This window comes from Mastigoproctus giganteus, chromosome 9 (assembly GCF_048544385.1).
Source record: "Mastigoproctus giganteus isolate SK-2022 chromosome 9, ASM4854438v1, whole genome shotgun sequence".
In the NCBI taxonomy this organism is placed as follows: domain Eukaryota; kingdom Metazoa; phylum Arthropoda; class Arachnida; order Uropygi; family Thelyphonidae; genus Mastigoproctus; species Mastigoproctus giganteus.
This window is the reverse complement of record NC_143583.1, coordinates 106,046,624-106,063,387: the sequence shown is the minus strand read 5'-3', so window position 1 is coordinate 106,063,387 and position 16,764 is coordinate 106,046,624. Positions and strand designations below refer to the sequence as shown.

The 16,764-nt window shown below is 38.4% G+C and overlaps 1 protein-coding gene across 2 annotated transcripts in view; it reads left to right on the top strand.

The window, feature by feature from the left end:
* Stoml2 (stomatin like 2) overlaps positions 1 to 16,764 on the top strand; it is a 213,702-nt gene that overhangs the window by 129,847 nt on the left and 67,091 nt on the right. For both annotated transcript variants that reach the window (XM_090382179.1, XM_090382178.1), the window contains one exon: positions 2,462 to 2,554. In XM_090382179.1, the coding sequence (XP_090238305.1) occupies positions 2,462 to 2,554 (93 nt within the window). The remainder of the gene's footprint in view (positions 1 to 2,461; positions 2,555 to 16,764) is intronic.

The following is a 16,764-nucleotide window of genomic DNA, read 5'->3' as shown; positions in this document are numbered from 1 at the left end:
GTGCAAACTCTGGCATTGATGTGGGCAGCTGAGAGCTTGATGGGCCCCTCAATTTAGTTCCTTCGAGGGCATCCGCCCTGTCCTTCAAGCTCTCATATAGGCCAATAACAACGCTGATTTGTTGCCTGATTTCGTTACACTCCTTGCATCGTGCACACACAAAGACATCCCCCATGGCAATATCATGTCCTGTACCTGAATGCTCCACAAACATCATGCAAGCAGTGATCAGTTCTCCTCTGAGCCACAGCACTTCCATTAGCTTGAGCCTTTGCTTTGCTGCTCTGGTCTGAGTCATGATTTCAATTAATTTCAATTTCAGTTCAAAATTATAACCCTAAACTTGTATCTCAACACAGTTATAACGGTATATATATTTTTCAGTGTCAAGTATTAATTATCTACGAGTTCCCTTTATATACTTCCGTATCAGTTATGTATTAATAAGTTATGTTACGTTTGTAATCTAAGTCGTTATGTATATTTAGTTAAAAGTACAATTTAATTGACAACAAAGTTCAACAAGTTTAATAGATTCTACCGATCAACTGACAATATTATAACCTATACTATACTAACGCTATCTAGTTCGGTATATAATGTATCGTATGACAAAGGCGCAAGTTACGAACGGTAAATCTACGGACACTTAGGTATTAATTAACTTTCAGATCGCGGCTTTGAACACGTCTGGCTCCTATTAGCCTCGTCAGCAGACTACCGATTTATGTGTTTCTTAACTAACAGCATAACCCCTCCTACCTTTCTGTCCTGTCTATCCTTTCTGTACACATTGTACTCCCCAAATTCCAGTTCTGAACTGCTTATGTCTGTGTGACACCATGTCTCTGATATCCCAACAGTATCTGCCTTTGATGTCTTGACTAGCACTTCAAGCTCATCGAATTTATTAACTATTCTCCTAGCTATAAAAATATTTTATATTTACTTTTGAATATTGATAAAAGAAAAAAATAATTTTTACTATTTGATCTAGAAATGATCTAAAGGCATTTCCAGTTGTGTCACGTGTGTATGTCAAAACATTTGGGTTCATGATTTTATTTGACCAGCCTTGAAGTTCACCGATGTCGTGTGAATCTATAGCTTCTTATTTTGCTTCTAGGATATCAGATTTGACCAGCTTTTGTTGTTGTTGTTTTGGTTTTTAGGAGCATTAGCAACTAAGGCCATATTGCTCCCGGCATATGCGGTGGTCATTCCCTGACCTTTCCGCATCCTCCATATTTGGTGGTCACGGGCTCGAACTCCGGTCTAATCAAGAAGCTGATTTGAACAGCAATAATTTTCATAATTCTTTCATGGACTAGGTAAAAACTTATTGAGAGCTGGACTTGGCCTTCTGGCTGTACCTTGGGCACCTCTGTAATGCCAGATAACCTTATGGTCTGACATCAAACTTTAAGGCTGTTTCAGTGGCGAGTTATACCCAAGGCAAAATGGAATTTGGGGGCACCATCTAAAGAAAATCTAATAAAGAACATTTTCAATTTCACTTTATTGTGACAGCAAAACAAACAAATTATATGACATAAGAACAAGAACTAAATATAAAATTTCATCGAAATCGGTAAAACCATTTTAAAAAGAAACCAAAAAAAAAAAAAAAAACCGTAATTTTCAAATTAATCTTCAAGTAAAGTTCATTGACCTTGGTAAGTAGAAAGTTCAGTTTCCGATAAAAATCACTTAAAACTATTAATAAAAAACAGCAATGAGTTTTTGAAGCAGTGATTTTTGGGGCCACCTGTGATCGAGACCCTAGGGAGATGTCTTTTTTGCCTATAAGATAACATGCCACTTGGCTGTCTTAGTAGAGCAGTGTATCTAAAGGACATTTTAACATCGTGAAATATTGATTCTTTGCATTTTAACATAAAATATTGATTCCTAGCATTTTAACATCATTAAATATTGATTCCTGGAAGGTTGCTCTAATAAATATGATAAATGGATTGCATAATCACCAGATGTCCCCCCCCCCTCAGATCTAATAATCCAGTGAGAATCAGTATAGTGACAAATATTTCATACATTTAGATATCTAAAGAAAAATGCCACAGATAAAGTTGCAGTCAGATAGATTCACAAAAATTTTCCCTCAGATTTAGAGAATAGATGAGTATTTTAAGTATTTCTTGAATAATAATATGCAACCTGTAAAATAATAATTTTTTTTTTTTTTTTTTTTGTTGGAAGGGATATTTAATTTTTAGTTGATGGAATTAAATCTGACTAAAGAATTATTTTATGAGGCACAGGCTGCACTCACAATTCATACACCGGATGCACTTGTGATTTACAAAAGTTAAAAAAATTTTGGTTATCATATCTGTTCAGTTATATCCTTCATGTAAAAGCTATTAAATGAAGAAAAGATTGGTAAGGTCTTTGTGCTCTTTGTAATAAAAATAGAGAATAATTTTTTTTTTTTAATTAGGAGACATCAAATTACCCCAGCGTGTTCAGGATGCTATGCAGATGCAGGTTGAAGCTGAAAGGAAAAAGAGGGCTGCTGTTTTAGAATCAGAAGGTAGGAAAATATTACATTCATTCACTGTTAACCCTAAATTTTTTATGCCAACCATTGATTGCTGTTACACATTAACACTATAAAATATTTGTAACTTAATGTAGTTTGATAAATATACATAAATAATTATAAGTATATTATTTCTAATGCATAATTACTTTGATTATTTAGATTCAAAAGACACTTCAAAACTAATGCCTCCAAAATTCTTTTCCCAATTGCGTAATGTTTTTCATACAAATGTTAAGAGTTAAAAGTTATAGCCAGTATACTATAAGTTTCAATACTACACACCAGGTGGCAGGACTGTAGTAGTCTGTGAAAATGGAGAGCGACATTGGTGGGGGATACACAGACTATTAAATTAACAAATTAACTGCAACCACAGGCAGAGGTGTAAGTGCATTTTGCACTGCTTCTGCAGGAACATGCAAAAATAAAATGCAAGGGATCCTTGTGGAACAAGCCAAATACATGGGTTGTGTTAGGATTACTAAGGATAAAAACAGGTGCATGTATACACTTGCATGTGTAATAATGCTAGGAACATAGTAAACAAATTTGATGAATTCAAAATATTGCTTAAGTCATCAAATGGAGATATGGGCATATTGGAGATATGGTATCACTCAAACATAAGGGATGTAGAATTACTTCATTTTGTTTATTTTTCTTCCTATGTAAAGATAGTCTTGAGCCAAATTATGGTAACACTGCCATATGTATGTGAAGGTACTATACAGAGCAAAGCTGATAGTGCAGTAATGAGTGTGTTCGTATACCGTGATATTATGTTGAGGATCGGCATCTTAGCGCTGTAAGAAGCAGAATATGCAACCCACTAGCTTCCATCGTTGGAGGTGGGCTCTGCTGTCGTCATTCTGATTGCTCTGTACCAATGAAAGATCCTATGTGTTCCATGGCAACAGGGTCAGGGGGGAAAAATGTAACGTTCTTAGTTGTTGTTTTTTAGGCATCCTATATTCCTACTAATTTTCAATTTTTTTTGTTCCTGTTTACTCAAGAACAAAGAAATTCAGATTCTGAACTAAAGACGCAAATGTAAGGAAGTAAAGAAAAATTTTTATGGGAATATTTTTCTGTCTAGTTCCTCCTTGAATTTATTCAAACCACCAACACTGACTTCCACAGCACCAGATGGAAGTTTATTGTAACAACCAACTATCGGATGAGTGAAAGCAAATTTCCACACATTTATTTTGCAACCATCCTTTCTCAGTTTAAGTTTATGCCCCATTGTGTGTTAGAGTGAACAAGAGGAAGGATCAGCATTTAGTTTACTCAATCCGTTCAAAGTCTTAAGCACTTTAATCAGATCTCACATGTGCCTTGTTTCCAGACACGGCAGTTTCCAGAACTGATGCCTTTCTTGGCTAGGTTGCCCTTTTGTTCCCCCCTCACTAATCTCATTTCCTTTGTGGAAAGATTCTCCACAATCTTTCCAACAGATCAATATCCTTAAACAAAAGGAAGCTTCTAGATGTGTATGCAGAACTTGAGATGTGGCCTAACCCGTTGCCTTATACAGTGGAATAATTACCTCCTTATCCTAGCAAAATTCCTGTATATTCTTTAAAAACCCTCATGATCTGTTGACTGTACAATCACCCCAGGCCTTTTTTTGTTCTCCACTACCCTCAGTGTTTATCCTGACACATTATATGTTGTACCACTCAGCTGTTATGTGATTCTGGATTGCTGTTACCCATATTGAATATCTTCTCAGAGAACACACATAAGGGGACATAAATTAAAAAAGGATGGTTACAGGATTAATGTGGAAATTTTCTTTCATCCAGAGGGTAAATGATTGTTGGAACAAATTTCCACTTAGTGTTGTGGAAGTATTAGCTATATATTAGCATGGAAGCCATGAGCTTTTGCTGCACTGACCAAAAAATAATAATTAATAAATTACCTCTCTCCTCATATAGATAACTATGCAGCTGAACTTTAAATTTTCCCAAATGGTAAGTCTTAACCACCTATAGAGGCAGCTTATTCCAGTTATTTACAACTTATTGGCTAAAACAAAACTTCCTGAAATCCAGTCTACCCTCCCTATGATAATTTGAATTTATAGCTCTTAGCTCTGGAATCATTTGTAACAGGAAATTTTCACTCTCATTCATCTTATTTTCTCCTCTCAGAGTTTTATACACTTCAATGAAATCTCCTCCATGGCCAGTTTCAGAGCTCTGCTGCTTATATTTATGAAGTCTATCCTCATGTGGGCATCCTTTTGCTGATTTCACCAGATGCATTACCCAACTTTGGATTTCAAGAAGCTTGATGTCTGTTTTTAGGTGCAGTCTTCATACCTGTATTCTTTCATGTGTGGTTTCAATATTGCCTTAAATGGTAATATTAGACCCTCTTTTTCTCTACAGGAAATAGATGGAAATTTTTTCCCTTCAGAATTCCATTTCTATCTAATTGATCCTCTAATGCATTATTTTTCATTGCCCCCATGGTTTTCCCCACCACTGAAATAGTAGTAGTAGTGGCATATGATGCAAGAAAGCATGTGTATGAGCTTATGCAGCATCAGCCAAACAAAAAAAAAAAAAAAAATCTGATAGGTTACTATGACCGATTTGTCAAGGGGCAGTTAGATAATACCAATAACGGCCCTTGATAAATCCATGCTGTGATTGCAATATAATTGCATGCTTGTTCAAATTGTCTTGCATTACTTCTTTAACCAGTGATTTCATTATTTTACCTGTTAAGGTAAAATAATGAAATCACTGGTTAAAGATGTTAAGGTAACAGGTCTGTAATTACTCATGTCGCCTTTTGATCCCCCTTTATGAATTGTAGATATATTTGCACATCTCCAGTCCATAGGGACCTCCCCTAATCTTAGGATATGCTCATAATTATGGCTAAAGGTTTGCTTACCTCCTTTGCTGCCTCCCTTAAAATAATTGGATAGATTTCTCCTCCACTTTCCTTTCTGTTATTAAAGTCATTTAGCTCCTCATTAGAGTTTGATAAACTTCTGGCATCCTCTTCTCTAAAGAATTCCCCAAGTGTGAATGTAGATGCAAAATACCTATTCAATTTGTCCCCAACCTGAGCAGGGTCATCAACAGTTAATCCATAGACCTCGAGTGGCCCAGTATGATTTAACCCCTTCCTTCTACTGTTAATGTAAGTATAGAAGTCTTTTCTGTTTTCCTTGGCATTCTTTTCCTGAGACCTCATAATCTGCCTTAGCTTGCCTGACCTCCTTTGTGACTTGATTGCAGACTAATTTATAATCCCAAGCACTTTTCTTTGTAACATGTCTGAATGGTGCATCTGACAGCTATTTAGGTCTAATCCTTGAACAGTTTTTCTTTGTTGGTGTGAAAAGCCTAGTAGCTTCATTAATTACTTCCCTGAATACTTTACCATTTAGAATTTTCTGTTGGGAATATCATCAGTTGGTCCCATTGCACAGTATTTAATAGCAATCTGAGACCCCTGTACTCATCGTTGCAAAAGCCTTTCCCTTTATCCTCGATAGTAGTCATGCTGAGGAAATGTCGCGAGCTAGGCCATAATGTCTATGTGTCTGCAATTCTGCCCAGACACGATAGGAGGGATTATATGTTAAGAGCCTTGTGGATTAACTCAAGACTTGAAGGAATCTGCAAGGCTTTAGGGGGTAAATTTCTATCAGCATGGCCCACACTTGTAGGTAGAAGGAATTTGTTTTGTAGAGACGGGATACACTTAAACAAAGGTGGTGCAAAAGTTTTTGCCAGTATTATTGAGGATACCTTAAAGGTTCAGGGAAACTGCTAGTTAGGGGGGATGTGGGTAATACTGAGACGCGTTTATCTGATAACATTGGTCAATGTAACTCCTGCACATACCTTAAGAGTTCTTATCTGTTACCCCAACTGGACTAGATGTTCTGGGGGCAAAGACGTTTCACGTGAGCGGGTAGCTAATATCAGGGAAGAGAGCCTAAAAAACTTCAAGGGTTGTGTTAGGGTTGTTAAATATACAAGAACAGTTAATCTTAATTGTTTATACAGTAACATTAGAAGTGTCGTCAATAAAATGAGTGAATTCGAACTGCTGGTTAAAACAAGTAACGCGGACATAATAGGGCTTACAGAGACATGGTGCCACCCGGAAATTGGGGATGATGAGTTTCAGTACGGCTTGTATAATGTATTTAGGAAGGATAGGTTAGATAGAAGGGGTGGTGGGGTAATGCTTCTTATCAGAAGCAGCCTGAATGCAACGATAGCTTTCCCGGATTCAGACATTTCACATGCTAGTATAGAGTCTGTATGGTGTGAGATAGTTGGAAACAAAGGTATAATGCGAGTAGGAGTAATCTACAGACCAGGTGATTGTGAAGATTATGACAAAAGCCTCTACATGCAAATGGAATGGGCAAGTAAGCGTCAATGCCTTATTATGGGTGATTTCAATTTGCCTCTAATTGATTGGAGTAAATGGGGAGGAAACTCGACATGGGGAACAAAATTTTTAAATCAACAAGATGACTGTTATTTGTATCAGCATGTCAGGGAAAGTACTAGAGAAAAGAATATCCTAGACCTCATCATCACACATGAATCAGATGACATAACAGGGCTGACAGTAGAGGAACCAGTAGCAGGAAGTGATCACGGAGTTCTACGGTGGATGATGAAGAGAGAGGTAGCAGAAGTAAAAGGCAAAGGAATGGGTTTTAATTTCAGAAAAGGAAATTACGATGCCTTAAGGTACTACATGGCCTCTATTAACTGGGTAGATATCGCGCAGAGAATGAATACAATTGAACTGTGGTACGCTTTTAAAACATTAATCACAGATGCCTTGAATGCGCATATACCATTAAAAAAATACTCCACGAGAAGGGTTCCAAGTTGGATGAATAGTGAAGTTGCCGCATTACTTGAGCAGAAAAAGGTGGCATGGAAAGGTTACAGAGCAATAAAAAGTACTGAAGCCTATAACAGCTACAAGGTGATGTGTAATAGAGCCACAGAAACAGTTCGACAGGCAAAGGCAGTGTATGAGAAATCACTAGCAAACAGAGCAAAGAGGGGGGATAAAGAATTCTTCACATATATAAATGCGAAGAAGAGCAGGACAAACCAGATCGGACCTTTATGTAAGGGAAAGGGGATAGTAATAAATACACCAGCTGCCGTTGCAGATGAACTGATATTTACAAATGAAAAGCCTTTTGTGGCAATGGGAAATTGTGGGAGCGAAGTTAAAAAATATGTAATTAATGATATTGAAATTTCGCAAGATTATTTAATGAAAAAACTTTCGAGCCTACAGACCAGTAAGGCTCCTGGAGTTGATGGAATATACCCTATAATCTTAAGAGAGGTGGCAAGCAAGTGCATTGAACCATTGAGGCTAATTATGCGAGCATCACTAGACTCTGGGGAGATTCCCTTGGATTGGAAAAGTGCAAATGTATCTCCCATACATAAGGGTGGCTCTAAAAGTGAAGTTGGAAATTATCGACCTGTCAGTCTGACTTCAGTAGTAGGGAAAATCATGGAGGCAATGATCAAGGGTGGAATTCAGGATCATTTGGATCGAATTGAAATTCTCAAGGATACTCAGCATGGTTTTGTAAAGGGAAAATCATGTTTAACAAATCTGGTTCGCTATTTTGAAAGGGTCACTCACGAGCTGGATTTAGGGAATAATTTCTACATTGTTTATTTAGATTTCAGCAAAGCTTTTGACTCAGTCCCATGTGAGCGGTTGCTTTATAAGCTGGAACAGGTTGGAATCACTGGGAAAATCCTTAGATGGATAGAAGGATGGCTTCAGGGCAGGAGGCAGAGGGTTGTGATAAATGGCTATTCCTCAGATTGGGTTGATGTAAGAAGTGCGGTTCCCCAAGGATCAGTATTAGGACCACTGTTGTTTTTAATTTTCATAAACGACATTGATGAAGGGATAGAGGGCGTGATGTCTAAATTTGCAGATGATGTTAAAATTGGTAGAGTAGTTAATGATCACTGTCAAGCTGAGCTTCTTCAGAGAGACCTAGATAGACTTCACGAATGGTCAGAAAAATGGCAGCTGTGCTTTAATCCAACAAAGTGTAAGGTATTACACCTGGGAAACAGTAATCCCAAAATAACTTATTCACTTGGTGGTGTTCAACTAAACCCAGTACTGGAGGAAAGGGACTTGGGTGTTACGATACGGTCAGACATGAAATTCTCTGCCATTGTAAACAGGTTGCAAGGAAGGCCCATGGTGTCCTATCGATGATCTGCCGAACTTTTGCAAGTAGAGATAGGGACGTGATAATTCCATTATATAAAGCTTTTGTCAGACCACACTTGGAATACTGTGTTCAAGTATGGAGACCGCACCTAAAGAAAGACATCGGGCTTCTTGAAAGGGTGCAAAGAAGGGTAACTCGCCTGGTGAGATCGGCAAAAGGGCGTCCTTATGAAGAAAGACTTCGAATATGTGGGTTGCAGAGTTTGGAAACTAGACACCTTAGAGGAGATTTGATTGAGGTGTTTAAGGCTCTGAGAGGCATCAGTAAAATGAATGAGGACAAAATTTTCAAGATTATAAATGATGCTAGAACTAGGGGACATAAATTCAAGTTATGGGGGGGGGGAATGTTTAGATTGGACTGCAGGAAGTTTTATTTTAGCCAGCGAGTTATAAATTACTGGAATAAGTTGCCTTCATGGGTGGTAGAGGCCGAGAGTTTGGGGAAATTCAAAGGTCACCTGGATAGTACTTTCGGGTAAGGGAAGCGCATAGGATGATAGGTTTAATTTCCTTTTTATTTATTTTTTATTTTATTTATTTTATTTATTTATTTATTTATTTTTTGTTTTTATCATTGTTTTGTTCGGATTTTTTTTTTTTTTGGCTGGTGCAGCATAAGCCATAGGCTTTCTTGAACCATGCGGCCGTTACTAATACTAATACTAATGTCTTGAATTAAATTCCACCTTAGTATACTGTGACCATTGCCAACCAGTCAGTCTTTTGCCTGCGGATTCTTAATGCATGAAGAATCACTGCTGATAACCAGATCAAGAGTATTGCTTCCTCTTGTTGCCTCTATAAAACGTTGCTGTAGAAAATAGTTATCCAAGAAATCCACAAAAATCTTGCTACTCTGCAAGTGACAAATCCACAAATTCCATTCAATATCTGGAAAGTTAAAATCTCCCATTATGAGACATTTTGATTTACTGGCCCACTATAATTCTCTGTATAGCTATTTGGTATACTCACAGTCATTGTGCCTATAACACACTCCTACTCTCAGTTTTGTTTTTCCAGTTCTTATATCACACCAGACTGACTCAGCATTGCAACACCCATGTGAACTGGATTGACTGCCTTAGATTTAATATGCTTCTTAACTAAGCATAACCCTTCCACCTCTCCTGTCCTTCTTGTATGCATTGTACTCCCCATATTCAAATTCATCAAATTTATTTGCAATGCTCCTAGCATTAGTGTATGTGCAAGTATACATGCACATCTTTTTACTCATAGTTGCCATAACACAGCCCATATATTTATTTGTTCCATGATGATCGACAGCTGCATCTGAAGCCCCAGACACCTTGCTTTTCATTCAACTGCTGCATGTACCAATAGTAGCAGGGCAAGGTGTCTGGGACCTTTAGGCTAGCAGTTTTCCGACCCACCTATCACTGCCTTCATAGTATCTGAAAGTGTTCTTGCCCCGCTTCTATTCAAGTGTATCCCATCCCTGTAAAAACAGTCTCGCCTGTTAACATGCACAGACCAATCTGAGAAAAATTCTACCCCATGGGCCTTGCACATTTTCTTCAGGGCCAAATTGATTGATAAGGCTCACAATGTACTCCCTGCTATTGCATCTGGGCAGAATTTCGGACACTTTCAAATTCAATCCTAACTCACTACTTTTTGCCAACATTGCCTTGTATTTGTTAAGTAAGTCCTGAGATTTCTTACTCTTAATATCATTAGTGCCAATGTGGACCAACAATACCACCTTTTGTGCCCTTAATAGATGATATCTTCTCTACAGCGTCTTTTACTTTTGCCTCTGGCAGACATACCCTGGTTCTGTTCCACCTATCCTTCTTGCACAACATATTTCCCATTTCCCTGACAATAATCGCCTCCTTTATGACTAGTGCCTTCTATCTTGGAGATTGCCACTGTGTTGCCCAATACACAAGTGTGAGCTCTAGTGTTGAGGTGGGCAGCTGTGAGTTGATAGGCCTCCATTTTAATTCCTTTGAGGGCATCTAACCTACTCTTCAATCTCTCATAAATGCCCACACAAAGACATTCCCCTTGGCTGGATCATGTTCTGTTCCAGAAAGGTCTGCAAACATTTCACAAGTTGCTCATTTTGTTTGGCTGTGATACATTGGAGAATCGCTCCTCCGGTGCTCCCACCGAGCCACAGCACTCCCGCTACTTTGTACCTATTGCTTTGCTGCTCTAGTCTGGGGGCATGATTTCTGTTTAAATACACTTTAATAGACTAACAACAAAAATTAATAAAATTATTAAATTTAATTCATCCTTTGAGCTACTTATTGATCACAGTGACAACCCTACTATTCTACTGCACTACTCGTTACATGCTAAACACCAATACAATAGCAGTACGAGTATTGAGTTGTAACTTACAAAAACCCCAACTAAATTTAAAAATAAGCTTATTGAATGCGACTAAGACTAAACTATTTGTAAAACACAATTTAATATGTTAATTAATCTCAAAAAGATGGTGAAAAATTTCAAAAACTTATTGTTCCACAAACTTAAATTCTTTGTCCTGGCACTTATAATCTCGTACTCAAGACTTCTAGATCGCTGGAAGTCTCTTACTCTATCTTTCATGATTAATGCGTCAATTTTTGCAACACTCTCTTCTGTCACAGCAGTTGCTGGGGTTTCTTCATCATGCACTGTGGTTCCTCCACATTTGAATTGTTTATACCACTGTGCAACAACACTGTTGTAGTAGTAGTGGCATGTGATGCAAGAAAGCAAGTGTATGAGCTTTTGCAGCATCAGCCAAAAAAAAAAAATTACAAAACAATCCCCTCTAAATGTTTGTTCAGTTCCTCCTTAAATTTATTTCACCTATCGACTTCCACAACGACAGATGAAAGTTTGTTCTAGCAATTAATCACCCGCTGGCTAAAGGCAAATTTCCGCACATCTATTCTACATCTGTCCTTCCTCAATTTCAATTTATGTCCCCCTTAGGTTTGTAATCTAAACAAGTGGAAGAAGTCAGAATTCAGCGTGATCAACCCATTCAAGCCCTTATACACCTCACTCAGATCACCTCGCAGGTGCTTAGTCTCCAGCTGTTGCAATTTGCAGAACTTAAGCCTCTTCTGGTAAGAGGATCGATTCATTCCCCTCACCAATCCTGTTGCCCTTCTCTGTACACACTCAAGCAAATCTACATCCTTCCTAAAATGAAGCCTCCAGACCTGCACACAGTACTCAAGGCGTGGCCTGACCATTGCCTTATACAGAGGGACAACCACCTCCTTTTCCCTGCTAGCAAAATTCCTGTATAACATTGACAAAACCCCATGACCTGCCCTGGCAGCCTGTCTGCATTGCTCAGAAAACTTCATATCTGACTGCACAATTACTCCCAGGTCTTTTTCATTTTCTACCATCTTAAGTGTTAGTACACACAGTTGGTACGTTTCTCTGGGGTTACTTCTACCCATATGCAGTATTTTGCATCAATGTTAAACTTCAGTTGCCACTTCTCAGCACATCTACCAAAATTTTCTAGATCCTGTTGCAGTAACACACTGCCATTACTGTCATTAACAACCCTGCCAACCTTTGTATCATCTGCAAACTTCGATACTAAGCCTGATATACCTTCATCAATATCATTGATAAATATACAAAACAACAGTGGACCCAACACCGAACCCTGTGGGACTCCACTAATAACATTAGTCCACGAAGAGCAGCATCCATTGATTACCACCCTCTGTCTTCTCCCACTCAACCATCCTTTTATCCATTATAGCAACTTACCCTTAATACCATTCTGCTCCAAAGGCCTCCGTAGCCGAGTGGGCAGGAGCGGGAGTGCAGTAGCACACGCTCTTTGAGTAGACCCGCACGGGACCAGCGTGGCAGATTATGGTCCATTTCCCTCAGCATGAATTGTTGAGGAGGCGTCCATCCTGCAGTGGGTTGATAATGGCTGCACTTTACTTTACTTTTTTTACTTCCTTGTGCAACAGTGTCAAAAGCTTTCCTGAAATCCCAAGTATAGGATATCAAAATTATTTTTTGCATCCAGTTACTTTGTAACCACATCATAATAACCAATCAAATTTGTCAGACAAGACTTTCCCTTAACAAACCCATGCTGTCTGAATTATTGCTGCAGTCTTGTCTAGATGATCCTACAATGCCTATTTAACCAGTGACTCCATTATTTTATCTGGAACAGAAGTTAAACTAACTGGTCTGTAATTACTCGTGTCACCTTTCGATCCCCCTTTGTGAATTGGGGACACATTTGCACATCTCCAGTCTGTGGGGACATCCCATGAGTCCAAGGATGCTCTCATAATTATGGCTAAGGGTTTGCTTACTTCCTTTGCTGCCTCCTTTAATATAACTGGATATATCCCATCCACCCCAGGTGCCTTTCTTATGTTTAATGTCAACAATTTCTCCTCCACTTTGTTCTCAGTTATTACAAAATCATTAAGCACCCTGTTACAATTTGATAAACTTGCGGCATTTTCAAACTTAAATAACTCCTCATGTGTGAATGTAGATGCAAAATACTCATTCATTTTGTTTGCTATCTGAGCAGGACTATCAACAGTGGACCAATCAGATTCATCCCCTTCCTTTTAGAGTTTATATAAGAAAAAAAAATCCTTGCTGTTTTTCTTAGCATCCTTTGCCAAAGATTTCTCGTAATCTGTCTTCGCCTGCCTAACCTCCTTTGTGACTTGATTACAGACTAGCTTATATATATCATAGGCTTCTATGTGTCACTTGATAATTTATATGCATCCCATGCATTTTACTTCCCTGCCACAAGTCTCATTAGTTCATTTGACAAACATTTAGGCCTAAACCTTGAACAGTATTTCTTAATAGGTATGAAATGTTTAGTAGCTTCCACTATTAATTCCTTGAATTTTTTTTTTTTTTTTTTTTATGAGAACCCCAAACACGAGAGGTATTATAACCTATAGTACTTAGTACCGTGCTTGGGTTTAAACTGATGATGTTACCAACAGCAAATCCTAAGTGGGAATGCTTCCCACTTAGGATTTGCTGTTGGTAACATCATCAGTTGGTCCCACTGTATAGAATTTAAAAACTGTCTGAGACCACTTTAGTCACCTTTACCGAAGCAAAAACCCCTTCCTTTACCCCTGACGTAAATCCCACATCAGTACACTGTGATCACTGCCACCTAATGGTTCCTTTATCTGCAAATTCTTAATACACGAATGCTAACTGCTGATAACCAGATCAAGAGTATTTCCCTCCATGTTTGCAGCTTGAACATGCTGCTGCAGAAAACAATCATCCAATAAATCCACAAAAGTCTTACTAATGTGCGAGTAACCAACCCATAAGTTCCAGTCTATATCTGGGAAGTTAAAATCCCCCATTATAAGACATTCTGATTTACTAGCCCACTCTATTTCTGTGTACAATTGTTCATTGGAGTCATTAGGCCTATAACACACTCCTACTCTTATTTTTCTTTCGCAGTGCTTATGTCACACCAAACTGACTCAACAGTGCACTGTTCATCTATATCAACTGGATGCATTTCTTTTGATTTTATGTTTTTCTTAATTAACAGCATAACGCCTCCTCCCTTCCTATCCTATCTATCCTTTCTGTACACATTGTACTCCCCAAATTCCAGTTCTGCATTCCTTATATCTGTGTGACCACGTCTCTACTATCCCAACAATATCTGCCTTTGATGTCTTGACCAGCACTTCATATTCATCAAATTTATTTACTATACTTCTAGCATTGGTATACATGCAAGTATACATGTACCTATTCTTATTATTAGTTACCCTAACACATCCCATATATCCACCTGTTTCACGGTGACTGCCATCAATCCCTGAAAACCCCAACACCCCTCGCTCCAGGTCGCTGCTTATTCTAATAGAAGTAGTTGTTGTTGTTATTTGGTTTTTAGGAGCATTAGCAACTAAGGCCATATTGCTCCGGGAAATGCGGTGGTCATTCCTTGACCTTTCCGCATCCTCCGTATTTGGTGGTGATGGGTTCGAACCCCGGTATATAGAAGTAGTGCAAGAATCACCTACACCTCTGCCTGCGGCTTCTTTTAATCTTTTAGTCCGTGAATCCCTCAATCTAACAGTTTTCCAACCCACCTAACACTGCCTCGATAGCATCAGCAGATATTCTTGCATGCTTTCTATTTAAGTGTATCCCATCCCTGTAGAAGCAGTCTCTCCTGTTAACAAGCACAGACCAGGCTGAAAAAAATTCTACCCTTGAGCCTTGCACATTTCCTCCTGGGCTGAATTGATTGACAAGGCTCTCATCATGTACTCCCTCCTATCGTGTCTGGGCAGAATTGCAGACACTTTCAAATGTAACCCTAACTCACGACTTTTTTGCAACCTTGACCTTAACTTGTTAAGTAAATCTGCAGATCTCCTACTCTTAATGTCATTTGTGCCAATGTGTCCAACAATATCACCCTTTGTGCCTTAAAAGATGATATATGCTTTACAACGTCATCAACTTTTTCCCCTGGCAGACATACCCTGGTCCTGTTCCATCTATCCTTTTTACACAATATTCCCCATCTCCCTGACAATAGAGTCACCGATGATAACTAACTCCTGTGGAACCAATGTATTCAGCCTTGGAGATTGCCGCTATGTTGCCTGATGCCCAGGAGTGAGCTCTCGCATTGAATTGGGCAGCTGAGAGTTTGGCGGGCCCCTCATATTAATTTGTTTGAGGGCATCTACCCTTCACCTTGAGCTCTCATAGATGCCCATCAGAACGCTGAGTTGATGCCTAATTTCTAGACACTCTCTGTACCTGGCACACACAAAGATATCCTCCTTGGCTAGATCATGTTCCGTTCCAGAGAGTTCGGCAAACATTTCATAAGTTGCACATTTTTTTAGGCTGTGATGCGTTGGAGAATTGCCTCCCCCCCTCAGTTCTCCCCGGAGTTACAGCACTCCTGCCACTTTGTGCTCATTGCTTTTCTGCTCTAGTCTGGGTCATGATATTTTAAATTAATAAGATCAATAAATTTAATTAATTAATTGTCAATACTACACTATCTAATAGAATCCTAAATGCAGGGATGCGAATTACACTATATAATTTTAAGTTAGAGCTACCTAGTTACCACAATTAAAAATTTAAATACCCTACCACTCTATATAAACAATGGCTGCAAGATTCGAACGAAACAACAGTTTTACATATATTAAGTAGTAATCTACAAAAACTCGTATCTAAAATAAAAATAACCAGCATATCTAGAACTACATGGCTACTTATAAAGTTCAATATAAAATAACAATTAAGTAAATAAAATGGCAAACACTTATTGCCTTTTTCGGAGCCTATAATTCACAGCTGTAATTTTTAAAGAGAGAGTCAACACCCTTTGTAACATGGACAGTCTCCTGCATAAACAGCAACCATATCTTCATGGGTTCTTTTGGGTGTTTTCCCTTACAGAAAGATGAACCAAATCACTGATCTGTATTTGACTTTATCCATTGTGGTACTTTACTTCATTCACCACTGCAAAGGGAAAAAAAATGAATTGTCAGATCGAAACCAAAATTTGTGCAGTTGCAACAGAGATTTCATGCTGTGAAACAAAAAAAAAAATTCACCTTTCTATCACAACTACTGCTGGGTGAATACAAATCTTTTTTTGAGCCCCCCCCCCACACCTTGCATTTATACCCCTGTGATCATAAGTTGTAGAATCCTGGTAATTCCAAAATTTGGAATCTTGTAAATGCTCTGCAATTTGTGAAGTAAGCTGGAGTCCTTACCAGTTCAGATAACCATCAGATGTGCAACCTGATTGTATATCTTTTTATACTCATGGCAACAGTGTTGTTTGCTTTGTGGAAACTGCTGGCAGCATGCTTGACATTCTGGAAAGCAAA